General features: G+C 34.7%; 1 protein-coding gene across 3 annotated transcripts in view; it reads left to right on the top strand.

Moving 5' to 3' along the window:
• GPM6A (glycoprotein M6A) overlaps positions 1 to 10,153 on the top strand; it is a 133,935-nt gene extending 123,782 nt beyond the window's left edge. For all 3 annotated transcript variants that reach the window (XM_015861784.3, XM_015861783.3, XM_085545130.1), the window contains 4 exons: positions 2,169 to 2,322; positions 3,805 to 3,881; positions 5,087 to 5,152; positions 7,803 to 10,153. In XM_015861784.3, coding sequence (XP_015717270.1) covers positions 2,169 to 2,322; positions 3,805 to 3,881; positions 5,087 to 5,152; positions 7,803 to 7,955 — 450 coding nt within the window. In that variant the 3' untranslated portion in view covers positions 7,956 to 10,153. The remainder of the gene's footprint in view (positions 1 to 2,168; positions 2,323 to 3,804; positions 3,882 to 5,086; positions 5,153 to 7,802) is intronic.
• The last annotated feature ends 5,068 nt before the right edge of the window (positions 10,154 to 15,221 follow it).

Genomic DNA, 15,221 nt, shown 5'->3' with positions numbered 1-15,221 from the left:
AGGCCGCAGATTCAGCTGTGTTTGGCACATTCATAGAATATAAACTAAGGAAGCTGTCTTTACCTTTAAAATGCTTCCAGAAAGCAGTTATCTATAGAATATAAAATAGTAAATAGAGACTTTAAAGGCTGTTCTGAGTACATACAGGGAACATTCTTTCTTATTGGTTGGTTCTGCTTTACGAAACCTGCAACCTCTTTAGCATGATAAGAAATGAGGTTCAGACACAGCAAGTTGGGAATTCATAGTCCTTAAGTGAATCTACATTTCCAAGTAATTTTCTGAGTAATTATTTGTAAATAAATGCCCAAATTTCAAACAGGTGTTGCCATGTCAGCTTTAAGTCTAACATGGAGCAAAGAAAAAATGTTTCTCTTTATCGTTTCACTTTATATTTCTCTAATCCTTCTGATAATTATTTTTAGAGCTATAAATTCTCCAACTTTTCAAACTACTGCTGAAGGAGTCATCTACCAAGGGACAATCTGGAAAATCAATCTCACTTAAATTTTAAACTGGATTAATTAAACTACATTAAATCTCTGTGTAAATGCACTTTCTCAGAATTAAAATGGCTTTTACTAAATATTATTTGGAAGTAAGGTAAATCAAATTAAAATCTCTTTAATATGGCTTGAGAATGTCCATTCTTTACCAGCAAAGTAATAAAACTACCTCACCTAAAATTCGAAACCAGTTTCTACTTTGGATTATTTTTCCTGAACAGATACATGTGAACAAGTTATGCCTGGAGCAATTTTCAGTACCGTTTACTACACTTTATATCTGATATTATTTGATTTCAAGAACCAAAAACCTTATTTTTCTTAGGCTTATTCCTTTATGACCCCATATAAGAAATCTTTCATTAAAATAACTGTAAAATGTCTTCAGTTTTCCCTTTATTTACTCTTCAGAGCTTAATTTGAAGCGCACTGTGGACCAGCTTATTCTGCTTTCAAAAATTAGTCTTATTTCTTATTCTCAGATTCAATGTTGTTGTTGGTTTCTTTTATTTATTATTTTTTGCTGTGATAAGCAGCTAAAAAAATGTCAGTGTGCTGAATATTTTTTGTTTCAGCAGTGTGTTTAGATCCATCAACATTTCTGAAACCATCAAATTTTGAGGTTATTTGGATTCAACATTTAGGGGTTGACATATCTTCTACATTTAGCAGTGTAGCATCTTCATACCCTTTCCACAGCATAAAATGAAAAGGTTACTGATGAATATCTTCTGGTTGTCTGAGGTGTCATGCTTATATATTTATTTATTTTATGTGTGCCAGTATAACTACCAGCCTTGGAGGCAAACAGAATTCAGTGCTTCCTACAAGCGTATTGCTATGCAAATAATGAATGCCATATTCTCGAGGCTTAAAAAGGAAACGTATTGAGCCTCTGGGAAACATGTTACAAAACATGTAGTTGAATTCTTTGCTAACAGAGGTAAGAACCCTAGTTTGTTCACAGTGATGAATTCCCTTGTATTTCTGTTTATCTCTCAAATTTATTTAAATGTAGTAACAACATAACAGATAGATAGTCTTATTGATTCAGTACCATTGCAGTTCTGCAGGAGCTACAGATTAGGACTCAATTTTTTTAAGATGTAGATTTTAATAGCAAAAAAAAAAAAAGCACAGTGCATAGTATTATTGTGAACTATAGTAGTAAAACCAGTCACTGTTGCCTCTTGTTTTAACTACAGATTGGTGGTGATTGGGGAGAGGTAGATATATTCTTCCCAAAGTGTGCAGCACTGTCAGTACTTCAAGTGTGAAGCTTTGCATCAATCATAGACCCAAGAGTGACAGGAATGTGTGGAGTAAGCTTGCATTTCGGAAAGCATAATTTCTCAGTTCTTCTAATGAGACTAAAACCATAATAGTAACAAAGACAGGAGACAAAAAAAAAATCAGAAATACACCTTCTCTCTCTTTCTGTCCCCTTCCTTCTTGTCTTCCTTCCTGCCTTCCTCCCTTCTTGCCTTCCTGCCTGCCTTCCTCCCTTCTTGCCTTCCTCCCTTCCTCCCTCCCTCCCTTCCTTCCTCCCTCCCTCCCTCCCTTCCTTCCTCCCTCTCTCTTCTCATTACTCAGTGATTCTTTTTCTTGCATTTGAGTATCAGTTAAATTCTGACTTGCTTGCTTTTCCCTCTTTTACTGCAGTTCATTATGCTGACATACATCTTTATGTTGGCTTGGCTTGGCGTTACAGCCTTCACTTCTCTGCCTGTTTACATGTACTTCAATCTTTGGACCATTTGCCGAAATGCCACCTTAGTGGATGGAACTAATCTCTGCTTGGATCTTCGTCAGTATGGTATGTGAGTGAAGGATGCTAAATACAGCAAGATTTCACAACAAGAGATGTCATGTTATTTTGTTTCCAAGTGTCTGAATGTTTCCAATCAATGCTTCCAAAATATCTCTTTCTGTGGTGTTACCCACAAATCAAGGCAGTTTATCAGAGATTTGCCGCATTTCTAGGCCTAGTGAAGATGAAGAGCAATACCAATAGGAACTTTGTAAAGGGCTTCTGGAGAAACAATGTGGGGCTACAGGGTGAGCTGTGGAATTTAAAAAATATGGAAATATATTTGTTTTTTGAAGGATGAAGAATTTGGACATGAAGTGGTTTGGAATTTTATAAAAGTCTGAGAATTCTTAGATTCGATATTGATTCCTTTCTTTCATAAGACTCATTTGAGACTAGATACTCTGGCCTCCCTGGTTTCTCAGCCCATAGAACTGTGGGTAATCTTACTCTTCTTGGACACTTCTGTGAGCCTCGTTCCTTTGTCTCCTTAGCCAAATATAAACATGCAGTATGTTTTTAATTGCTGCCTTAAGATAGAAATAGTGCTGCATTGCGTAGGAGTGAAAGAGTTTGATATGTGTTGAATATTTAACTTAACCTGAAACAAAAACACCTTTTTTCAGGGGTGATATTTTTAAAACTAAGTTATTTATTTCCCCCTCAGCATTATGGGTGAGTTGAAAAGGCAGTTATCTGTACAGACCTCATCAAAGTATTTATTCTTCTTTTCTCTTAGCTTTTGTTTTGCTCATATTTATTTTGTTCATACTTATTTTTTATTCTTACTTTTATTTAAAATGTGCATACAGCACTCGCATGTGAAATGTATATTCTGTGAATATATCCATTTCCTATTAATTCCAATTTAAAATTATTTATTTCTAATAGGAAAGAACAATACTGTTTTGGTTTTTTTTATGATAAATGAGTTATAGTGATTTTCTTCAAGCTAATCTTTGATTTAGTACTTCAACGTTAGCTGAAGCAAGTAGTATAAATTCTGGTTATTCTTGCTGATAGAAACTATTATTACAATCGAATATGTGTTTGAGTAATACTTGGTTATAACTTCCAGAAGAAGCTTTGTACCAAATCAACACATCTGCATACAATTGACGGCATGGTTCTCAATGTGAGGGTAGAGAATATTTATGTATATCCTGCGTGATATGTGCACACAGTGGTTGCAGATTAATTTCTCATGTTTCAATTATTTTGCTTATTAAAATTTAGCATGCATACTTTTTTTCTTTTTTTTTTTAATGGCAAAAAATCATTGCTCACATGTTTCCTAATAGAATTTTTACTAAGTAGATGATGTGTTTGTTTTTTTGATGGCTGAAATTAGGAAACAATGATTTTGTCATTAATGAGATTTCTAGGAAGGAGGTAAAAATTGGTATTTCTTAGTTTTCTTGGCTTACGTGAAGTAAGCTGCTGTTTACCAGGAGAACTAAATTGTGTGAATATTTTTTTCTGCTCTAGGTATTGTAACGATTGGAGAGGAAAAGAAGGTTTGTACCACATCAGAAAGTTTCATCAAGATGTGTGACTCAAATGAGGTGAGTAAATGTGATGATATTTTGTCAAATCCATGACATACATTATAGTAGGAAGCAACTGATGTGTTTTTTAATTCTTACTCTTTATGTTCTGATTCTAACCAGAGTGATAAAATAGTGTGGAAAGTGGAAAATATAGTGATCAAGTACTTTTCCTGCTCTTTTACCATGTACTGCATTTTGCTGCTGCAGCTTCTCCAGCCATTATTTTTCTAAACCTACTTGTGTTTTCTTTTTGTTAAGAAATCAACAAGGTGCATGCATTTTTGAAAGCTAATGCACCTTGCTGCACAATGAAGAAGACTATATATAGAATTAGTTTGAAAGATCTCAGTTGCTGTTGTGACAGGAGAATAATGATTTCAAATGGATTAGACTAAATTTTGCAGCAATAAATGTACCTATTTGTATTATTTTCTTAGGCAAAGACCACCTATTGCAGTATAACTGAGCCTTTCAGTTCTGTTTTTAAATGATAAGGCTAGATGACAGGGCAAACAAAATAATGTCTATCTAAAACAATAAGAGAGAATAAAATCTTGATCGATCAGAAGTTAGAGTGTGCTTCACTAAATATTTCACGGGGTCTTATTCTGTTTGCATAAATCTTCCTAGAATGGGGTTCCACAGTCACCCTTTGTTTATATCAAAAAGCATCTATGAAAATGCAACCCTTACTCTGCAGTCAGTACAGTGAGTGTAAACCAGATTACTGGTCTGAAAAACAGATGTAATCATTTAGTTTGGAATGGAGTGGGGAAGATAGTTAACTTGGATTACTTAAAGAACTTTATATCACTGTGAACAAATTTTATTGGCAAAATTTGGAGGAAAATAAATCAGAATATGAGCATATGAAAAGCTACAGTTAGCAAAGGGAAACAAATTCTTCTTAGGCTCCTTCTGCCTCTACATAAACCAAAGTTTTGAAGAGCTAGTTAGAAAGTATCCTAACTGTAAACATAAACTATCTTTAGAGTCCTGTTTGTTTTTATATTTATTTATTTATTCTGTCCTTGAGGTGAATATTGTAACAATGTCATGCTATTACTTCAATATTTTGATAAAAAGTGTTAGCAATCACCAGCTTTTTAGAACAGTGTTACCAAGAAGGCAGTCTTTTGCTTTGCATTATTCAGGCTTTTTGTTTGATTTCCATTTAGTATTAAATCCATACAAATCCCACTCTTTGTCTCTCTTTGCAGCTAAACATGACATTCCACTTGTTCATTGTGGCACTCGCTGGAGCAGGAGCAGCAGTCATTGCTATGGTAAGCAGTCCAACACTCTTTATTTTATTTTATTTTATTTTATTTTATTTTATTTTATTTTATTTTATTTTATTTTATTTTATTTTATTTTATTTTATTTTATTTTTTTATTTTTATTTTATTTTTGTCATTTGAATCACCAACATGTTCTGATTGTTACTCAATTTGCGTGCCTTTTGGTATAATATAGTTATGTAATTCATCACTACTACTTGTAAATACTTTTTAATTTTATTGCTGGATTACCTCAGAAGTAGAATGTCATGATTACTTTGAATGCCATAAACATTTGGGTACCTAATAGTAATTTTTACCATCCAATTGCTTTATTCAGACATGTGTAGGAACTTGCATGTCTGTCTTATGACCAAATAGTATCTGTCTATGATCTATGCCTTTCTAGATATTCACAGACTTAACATGCTGCTATATTAGGAGCTACATCTATTTGTCTGTTCTGCGCATGTATGTGAATATTTAGTTTCTCTTTTAGGACATATTTTTACTACTTTTATAATGAAGATTACTTTCAATTTTTGCCATTGACAATGTTCCAAGTAATAAAATGTGTGTGAGATATTGCCCTGCTCTTCTGCCTTTTGCCCGTTGCGTCTGTCCAAACATCAAGATATTTTTGGGGTAGGGATTCTGTACTATATTCCCTGTACTGATGTGTACTCTGCTGTAACCTTGATAAAGATTGGTATAGAGAATGAAAAATGACTGTTATTTGGTACTGATGCATTCCCTCAAAGAATTTTTAGTGATGGTATTTGCTTTACTATTGCAACTAATCTTTTGTCACTGAATTCTAGAGCCATACTTTTTTTGTTTGCATTTACTAATTTACTAAATAGAGCATCGAAAAAACAAGATAAGACAATATAGTACAATATAATTAGAATTGGGATTGATCAAATCAGGTATAGTGAAAAAGAGATTACCTGAAAAAAGAAGGCCTTACGCTAATGTACGTCATGTTTTTCCCACAGCTATTACTTTAATCTCTATCTTGGTGTCAGGTTTGTACATGGATATTGATTTTTTATTATTTATTAATTTATTTAACAATTAATTAGCTACCTGTTTTGTCTGTGAAGGGAAATGCTCTCTGGGGTTCAAAAAGTGTGTAAATTAGTGTTGGAGCGTAGAAAAACTCATGTACTTTCAAGATTATATAGCAGTGAAATCTTGATTTTACGGAGAAGGAAAACGTCAAACAAGAGGCAGGGAAATACGTAAGCAGGCTGGTCCTGCTTTATTTATATAGACTGCTTACCTGCAGTCTAACACCGAAGGGTGTTAGATGCAGGTAAGAGGTAAAAAGCAAGTTCTTCAGACTTCTACCCTGCTGAGATCATGAAATGTCCTAAAAGGAAAGAATAAAACCAACCAACCGACCAACCAAAACAAAACCAAACAAAAAACAAGTTCCAAATTCTACAGATCTGAGAGGTCAAAACATACTTTCTTTGTAGGAAGAAAATTAAGCAGGAATGTTTCATAGACTAAGGAAAGACCCTGCACTATCTTGCATATGCCTGTAATTGAAACCTCCCGAGGCAAATTGAGGGAGCTTCCCTATTTCAATTTGAATAAGCCTTGACAGGGCCCCATTGGATTCAGGCTATTCGGGTCAGGGAAGTGTGAAATGCAATTAGACAGCCACTTAAAGATGACCTCCTCCCTTTGACAACATTATCTGGGAACTTGGTGTGAAATTAAAAAAATAAAAACAAAACAATAACAAAGATGGTGGATTCTTTAACTAATGCGTAATTATGTAGCATGAATATTTATTTGAGATTTTTTTTACTCCCAGGAAAGTCATTGTACTTACAGTGAGTGTGACGTGCAAGAGATTTTAACAGCTATTCCAGAACGTTGGTTCTGTAACTTTTTTAGAGAGAAAAGGGAATAAAAATTGGAGTTTAATGAGAGCGCACAATCTCTCTTAAGGGTAGTTTGTCTACTTTTTTGTACTTCTGACAAGCCAAGTAAAATGCCAAGTGAAAATGTAAGACTCTAGTATCATAGTGGAATGCTACCAAATATTTTGTGTCAAGAAAACAGGGCCTTCATGGTCCCATTTCATCACATAATCTTCATCTGTGAGGTTTTCTGGTTTATGGATTTAAAAGGTCAGGAAGTCATAAGAACACTGCTCAGATACCCTCCATTTTTAGGATTCTTATCTATCTACCTGGTCAGATATTATTTTTGTGACGTTCAGATTATATTTTTCAACTGTAATCATACTCGCTTAAGAGTAGCAGTGGTCTAATTGTCTGAGATGGCAAAATGGTTAGGATTTCCAGTCACATGCTTTGAATTTTGACAAGAATTGTACTGTGGGGGAAACAAAAACAAACAAAAGGTAAGGCATTCGGTTAATCTGAATGGAGGTTATGGAAATTTGACATCATCATCATCTGTCATTTGATCTGGTAATCCCAGACCTGAATACTACTCATGGTGCCAGCTTTTGGATTAATTTACTTTGATTTCTTTTCCCTGTGTACTAAGGGATGACCAGTACGTGCTTGAGAGTAACACAATCACCAACAAACTTAGCCCTGTAATTTGTAAAGTTTGAATGTGAATCTGATTAGGTCTGTTGGTGCTTAACTCCATGTTACTTCTCTTACAGGTCCATTATCTCATGGTCTTGTCTGCCAACTGGGCCTATGTGAAAGATGCCTGCAGAATGCAAAAATATGAGGATATTAAGTCAAAGGAGGAGCAAGAGCTTCATGACATTCATTCTACTCGCTCTAAAGAGCGGCTTAATGCTTACACATAAAACAAACCTTGTTTTACTTTCTAACACGTGAATGCTTTGTCGTTTAACTAAAGGCCATCCAACCATTTCAAAAACAATTGAAAGTGCTTCTCACAAAAGATAGTTTGGGTGACTTACCTATCACCCATGTGCAATTCTTGGTTGTCTAGCACTTGGTTTCTAAATTAGTTCTTACTTTGTGTGATAGTTCTTTACCACAGAGCTCCTAAATAGCCTTTCCTGAATCCTTTTAAGCTAATTAGTTCCACTAAATGAAGGATACTAAACTATTGTCAAATACAAATATGTGTTTGATTTTTTTAATCACTTTGTATGTGTTATGCATAACACCTTTTGCATTGTTTCTTATATGTTTTTGAAAAAAGGTAGCTTTTTATACTTTTTAGTTTTGAGTTCAATAACTACTTTAACTACAGGTATACTTCAAAGGGACCATTGTACATGATGTACAATATATAGAGAAAACAATGATGACTTTCCTTTATATTTGGAAATCTTGCCAGACGGACCCTCATCAACTTGAATGAAGGTCCTAAGAACGTTTTAAATGATCAAAGGTGCAATTTCTAAATTTGTAATAGTGGGTAAAAATTAAAAAAAAAAAATTAAAAAATAATAAAAATTTAAAAAAAAAAGGGAAAAAAAAAGAAAAAAGGAAAAAAAAAAAAAAAGAAAAAAGTGCTTCTTATCTTTGTTAACATTGTATTCTTATTGATGTTTTTAAAGAATATTCTCTTCTTCCAAGTTCCATGGGTGATAATTCCTGTTTGTATTGTGAGCATGCCGACCGTGGTGCTAACAATGCATGGACACTTGCCTTTTGAAGGAGTTCAATACCACGGTTACCTGTTAAAGAGTTATGGTATATAGACAATTGTTACTTAAGTGATATAGTTATCCATAGTTTTTTACAGAATGATCTCTCTTTAATTCAATGATGGTTATGCTAAATTGGAGTTGTTCATGTGATGATGTGAGAAATTACTGCTTAGCTACATTTATGAAAGTAATATATCAAAAATACAGTGATCGTAGGGATCAGAAGTCTTTTTACCTGCTTTAAAAATTTAAATGGATTGCACCTGTCTGAGCTGTACAAGATATATTAAAGGAGACTTCCATAAATGTTGTAGCTTGGCTTCTAGCTTTCCTACGCATATTGGTTTACCTGTATTATGTTAAAGTTAGGTAAAAGACCACTACAGAGCTTATTATTTGAAAGTGTAGTAATATATTTGAACATTTATTTTGATAGGAAAATTTTATCAGATAAGTCATCTTAATTTGAAAAAATTTCCAGTGTCAAAAACAAAACCAAACAAACAAACAAACAAAAAACCCTACTTAAACTAAGTCAGTATTATCAGACCAAATTTGGTGGATTTTCTTTTTTTAATAATTTTTTTTTTGCCTATTTCTAATGCTACAAGAATGCTGTAAAGTGTCTTTTAAAGTGATGTAGCCTGACAAGACATTTTTGTCAGTGTTAAAAACTTAGGTAGTTTGTGCACTTATTGGACCATTGTGAATTCTCTCTCAGTGTAAGTGCATTTCTAATAAAACTTCTTGAGTAAAACTCTTTGTACTATTACTAGTCATGCATCATCAGTAATTTCTAACAATTCTTGTAGTACGTAGAGGGTATTACTATAGTTCTTTGTGTGGCATGATAATGCATTAAGTAGTATTAGTTGATTGATTATTTTTCTTCGGCTTGTTTTTGGGGATTTTTGGTGATGGTTTTGATTTGGGGTTTTGGTTTAATTTTTGTTTTTTTTCTTTTTCTTTTTATATATTTTTTTTCTTCTTCTTTTTTTTTTTTTTTTAATTTTTTTTTTTTACACTTGTCCTACAGGGTCAACAGTTTTCTCATAATGTGCAGTACCAGTATTGCAGTTCTGCAAAGAGTATTAGGAACCTCTTTTGGATTCTATATTGTAGTGTTTCAGTTTTGTGTCTTAAAACGTTTGTGCTGATTTTTAAAACTATGTCTTTTAAACTCATGTAATGATGTTAATGCTTTTGGCTCTTCTCTGGTATTAGAGTTTGTATTTTCACAAAGAATGCTTTGTAGCAGGCATTACAATTAATCTGTTTTGTACATAAATGTGCCAACAGCTTGATGGTGGCGTTTTTGAAATGTAGAACAAAGTGCTTGCAAAAATGTAATAAACACACTTGTGTACTTTGTGTACTTATTAATTGTTCACACTGTGTAGTTTTTTCTTTACCTATACTCAACCAAGTCATTCACCCCAGAAACAGAAGAGTCCTATTCATTCAGTTGCCGTTGCTGTTGGAGCAATGCTTACAGTCATGTGTATTTTTTTTTGTGCAGCCAGGGAGATAAATCCTTTAGCATAAAGTATGAGAAGAAAAACCAAAATTAGATAAGATGGAGGTGTTATATAAATTGTAGATCATGTCTCTGTCAAATATGTGATTAAAAAAAATTTCTATTGCAGTGAATAGTGACAAAATCTAAAACTAAGAGTAGCATTTTCATCCTCTGTCATGACTCTGAGTTCCCTCTAGACTGTACCTCTCACAAATCACACATGGGTAAAAATAAAATAAGCAGCTTTCCTGTGACATGAGATTTAATTATGGGTAGTACAAGTACTGCATTAAAACTTACTATTGCTGCCAGTATGCACGTTACTTTAAATCCTTGCCTTAAACAACATTTACTATCAGAAATGATATATCCTAAGAATAAGAGAGTAAAAGATTTTAAAAACAGAATTCATAGCCTGGGAAAATCAAGGTACCGTGGACATACTTGCTATGATTTTTATCTGTAAGTCATGAGAAGAGCTACACAAGGTTGGTGTTGCTTTGGACTCATTTGGAAGAGTTTGCCAGAAGCTGTGCTGGTATCAGCTTGAAGAGTGCTGAAGACATGGATAACTGAATATTACAGTAGCTCTTGCTTTAAAACTATGATAATACATTACTTATGTGCATGTAATGTAATTTCAATTGCTAATACAAATCTATTGATATGTCAATTAGCATGATATTGCTAAGGAAAAATAGTTATAATACCAATCCAAAATGTATTTGCTTCTCATTTGCCTAACTGTTATATAGTACTTTGTGTGCAGTTGATGAGAACACATGCCATAATGACAAGTGATTTTCCATCAGCAGCACAAGCCAAGGGAGCAGCAGAGCTTCTCAAAGCACAGCACATCAGCCCTAAATGATTCACTTCAAATTCTGCATATATTTAGTATATATCAGTTTATATACCTAAGCTGATTTATATTGAGGTAGGTTGCATGGATCTTCATTTTTACACACGCTGCTGTGCTTAGTCAAACTGTGACTGCTGTGCTTTTCAGAAGCAAGACTGTAGGTAAATATTTGGTGCAAGATTTTTACTTGCTTACTTATTTGTTTAGGAAAGGCTGTAGTTCAATGAAGAGTAGTTTAAAAGCTCCCAGCCCTTTATCCTCAGTTTCTCCTTTTCTTCAGTTTGCTCTTACCCATCAATGGTACTAAAAGCATGTTAGAAAACAAATATAAAACCTCTATGAGAAACAAGATTTTCCTACCTGTTTGCCCTTATTCCTACCCATTCTTTTATTTATTTACTTACTTATTGTGCAAGATATAAAGTATCTTAGCAGGGATCCTATTGATGTCTCTGTTTTCAGCGCAGACAAGCCAAATCAGCATGATTTCAGCAATGGCAAAATGCATTGCAGATGTGGGGATGAACATCTGAAGCAGGAGTGGATGAAAAGAGAAAGTTTAAAACCAGTCTTACTCCTGATGTCAATTTATCATGTAGTTTGGCTGTAAAGTTGACCAGATGAGGCACTGAAATTATTTGCTAAGTTCATGTTAGGAGAACAAGAGAAATGTCAAAAACTGCAAAATGAAAAACAGCTCTCAAGTGTTATTTCTCCGATTTTCTTACACCACTAAGATAGGCAAATTAATCCCTTTAATTGGCGGATCTTAAGGGATAATAGCTTGACCACCTATAGATCAGAATTATCTGTTGATCCATGGCTGCAATGAACCTATAGTTGGCAGCATAAATTTTAGAGCAGAACTTCTCTGTACCATACTTACCATAATAATCAGTAACAGAATATTATATATGTCTTTCCACAGTTAAGTTCTATTGTATTTTTCTAATTAGTAACTTCCTCATTTCCACAACTGATGGTTTAGCTGATTTTCTGAAGAACACATATTCAGTTCAACTGAGCTATAAAAGAGCAGATGATAACGCATTTCATCCCAAGATAGGAAGGATACTCTTTAAACAAGTTCTCTTATAAATATAAGCAGCATTTTATTTCCATTGAGTTGCACCAAATGCTGCAAACAGATCCTATTAAGGCTGCATTTATGTCTCCTGGTGATATCCCTTTTCAGCACATCGACATTTTGGGTCGATGTCTGTTGAGAAGAACAGCATCCAATATTTTTAGCAGTTTTTTCTGTCCCACATTAATTTTTTCTGACTTGTATTCTTTGCAAAGGAGGAACTCCAGCCATTTTTGAATGTTGAAGTTTTCAACTATAGTTTTTTGTTCTTTCAGATATCTACAGAGGATTCCAACGCTTCAGAGACTTGTTCCAGCAATAAGCAGTTATTAGCAACGATGGCAACAGGTAATTGATACATGCTGGTATGATGATTACTTGGTTAGTAGTGGATCTTTTTGATACCGGTAGACAGATCATCAGAACTTGGTAGCTATTTTGCAGAGAGAAATCTGTTCTAAGAAAAAGGTTCTGCCCAAATGGTACAATCTGTCATGGACTTCTTCCCCTCATGTCATGCTGAGTCTGCCCAGATATATGTGAAATCCAGGGAAGATGATCTTGGTTCCTCTTTGAACTGGTATTCCTGAATTGCCTGCTATTTTTTGGTGTTGCTGAACTTTCCCTGTCTGGAAGCAATGGCTTAGGATGAGTGAGGCCATGTCAAACTAAAGCTGTTTTTACAGCAGCTGTTACTGGTTTAGCAATAACACAGCAACAACTGAAATTTTGGCACTAAATCCCAGTCATGATACAAAAAAGATGACTTGAAGAAATAAGTTTGGGCACTCTTGGACTTGTGAGAGTTTCCTACAAGGTACAAAATGCAAATGCTATCTAGAAAACCTGAATTTTGTGCAGTTCCAAAGCATATTTCACCTTAGAGGAATTCAAGAGGAACAGATGGCTGAGAGAAACCTGTAGCTACAAGTTCGCTTTAATTGTCGCAGCAGGACCAAGTAGCTGGTGGTGTGGCCATGTGCTCTCGCTTTGACTTCCCAGCAAGAGTAGCATGATGTGTTGCATGTGCAGCAGCATGGAACAGGCAGGTAGAGCTCGTGTCATTTATGGCTGCTTGGTGGATGATGCAGAAGAGGATGGACTCCAGCTGCACAGACAGAAGCTTGAGCCCCTCCATAGCAAGGCTGCATTTCACTCACAAAAACAAAGTCTGAATTTCAGTGTCAGCAGTCTGGAAAATCCAGCGCTTGTATCATTTGCTGAAAAACAAAGGAAAAAAAAAAAAAAGTTAGAAATTTTGCAATGTAGTAGTTAAAGTTAATTGATTACATTTTCATGTTAGCTATATGAACAAAATACAGATATAGTCTGATAAAACATGGACTTGTTTGTTACTTTTTTTTTTTGTTTCTTGTTTGCAATTAACCTGCACGCAGTTAACAGACATTGTACCATATGGACTGGGCAGACTGTTGTGGTATTCTGATATCCTGTAGGACTGTCAGCCCATAATTTTTGTTCAGTTGTTTCTTGTAGAAACCCCGGTTAAAAAAAAATAAAATACAATGAATGAGTATCTGAATAAAGTAAATACACTTGAGAAGACACAGCATGACTTTTACAAATGGAAATCTATTGAGAAAACTTCTGAAGGGTACCAGCAGCTGCATAGATACTGGCAGTCCAATTTATTTATGATTTATTTTTTTAAAGATTCATGTTGTTTCTGGCCAAAGGATTTTAAGCTTAATCAACCATAGGAAAACTCTTACATAGGTTAAAAAAAAAAAAAAAGAAAAAAGAAAAAAAAGAAAAAGAAAAAGAAAAAAAAAAAACAAAAGAAAAAGTGTTGGATAATACATTATAAGCATGACTGTACACCAGAGATAGGTTGTTTTTGGACTTTAGGTTCTCTCAGCCTTGTGCATGGTTAATCCTGCAGCTGCATGGACACACCCATCCCTTTCAGAAAGAATACTTGGTCATTTCCATGGAGCTGGACTTCTCTGTCTTTTCCTATCTGAATTTATCTTGAATTTGGCATTAGTAATTCAGGGGAATGTGTCACTTTATGACCATGATAGTTCTCTTTTTCTCATTGGTATCTGCTGTACTGAACATGGATCCTCTTACGTTTTTATAGCAGCTGCATTTCTGGAAAATATACTTCCTTGCTACATTAATGTTAGAGCCATCTTTAAGGGAAAGTAAGACATTCAATGATAAGGTGAAGTATTTTTCAGATTTAAATTGACATTTACTCTACCATAATCTCTTTGTAAAGATGATAAGATAGCCTATGAAAATAATAGCAGCTTTGGTTGTTCTTAGTGGATTTATTTACTTTACTTTGATTTCTGCTAATAGAAGGCTTCTGTATCTTTGTATCTTTGACTCCTCCAAACCACCTGTGTTGAGCATAACAGTACATAGGATTTCTCCCAGAATTTAATATGTCCATGAATAGGTTTTTTCATCATGCTAAATACTGTTCTTCCCCTTCCTGCATAGTCTCTGGAGGGCTATCCTGTGTGCTGAGCTTCATGCTTGCTTTCCCCTTACTTGTTTCCTAATAGTTCCTTCACCAACACATCACTGCCCCCAGGCAAACCACTGCTGTGCCCGCCTTCCATGTTCTCTCTGCAGCTCAGGTCTGCTCCAGCTGTGAGTGGCTGAGTGACACTGGGACTGATGTTACCCGACTGAGCAAACGTGAGGCTGTACCCAGTTAAGTCCCTGCCACAATTATTCATCATGCTTCTTCTACCACATTCTCATCCTGACTGCCCAAATTTGAGGAATATGCTGAGTACAGTGAAGGCAAGTACCAAGCAAACCTGAAGTTCCCTGGGAAGGCTACAAAGATGTTTACTAAAGAGAAAAACTTGAGCCCCCTAAAGAAACTTCTATTTTCCTTCAGTATTCAAAGGGTAAGAACATAGTAAAATTAGAAGAGGGGGAACCTGTATTCCTGCCGTGTCATGTTACCTTAGATGCTAGGTAACCTCTTCCCTAAGT

This window comes from Coturnix japonica, chromosome 4 (assembly GCF_054131305.1).
Source record: "Coturnix japonica strain WE chromosome 4, WE-NBRP24, whole genome shotgun sequence".
Lineage (NCBI taxonomy): Eukaryota > Metazoa > Chordata > Aves > Galliformes > Phasianidae > Coturnix > Coturnix japonica.
This window is presented reverse-complemented; position numbering and strand designations above follow the sequence as displayed.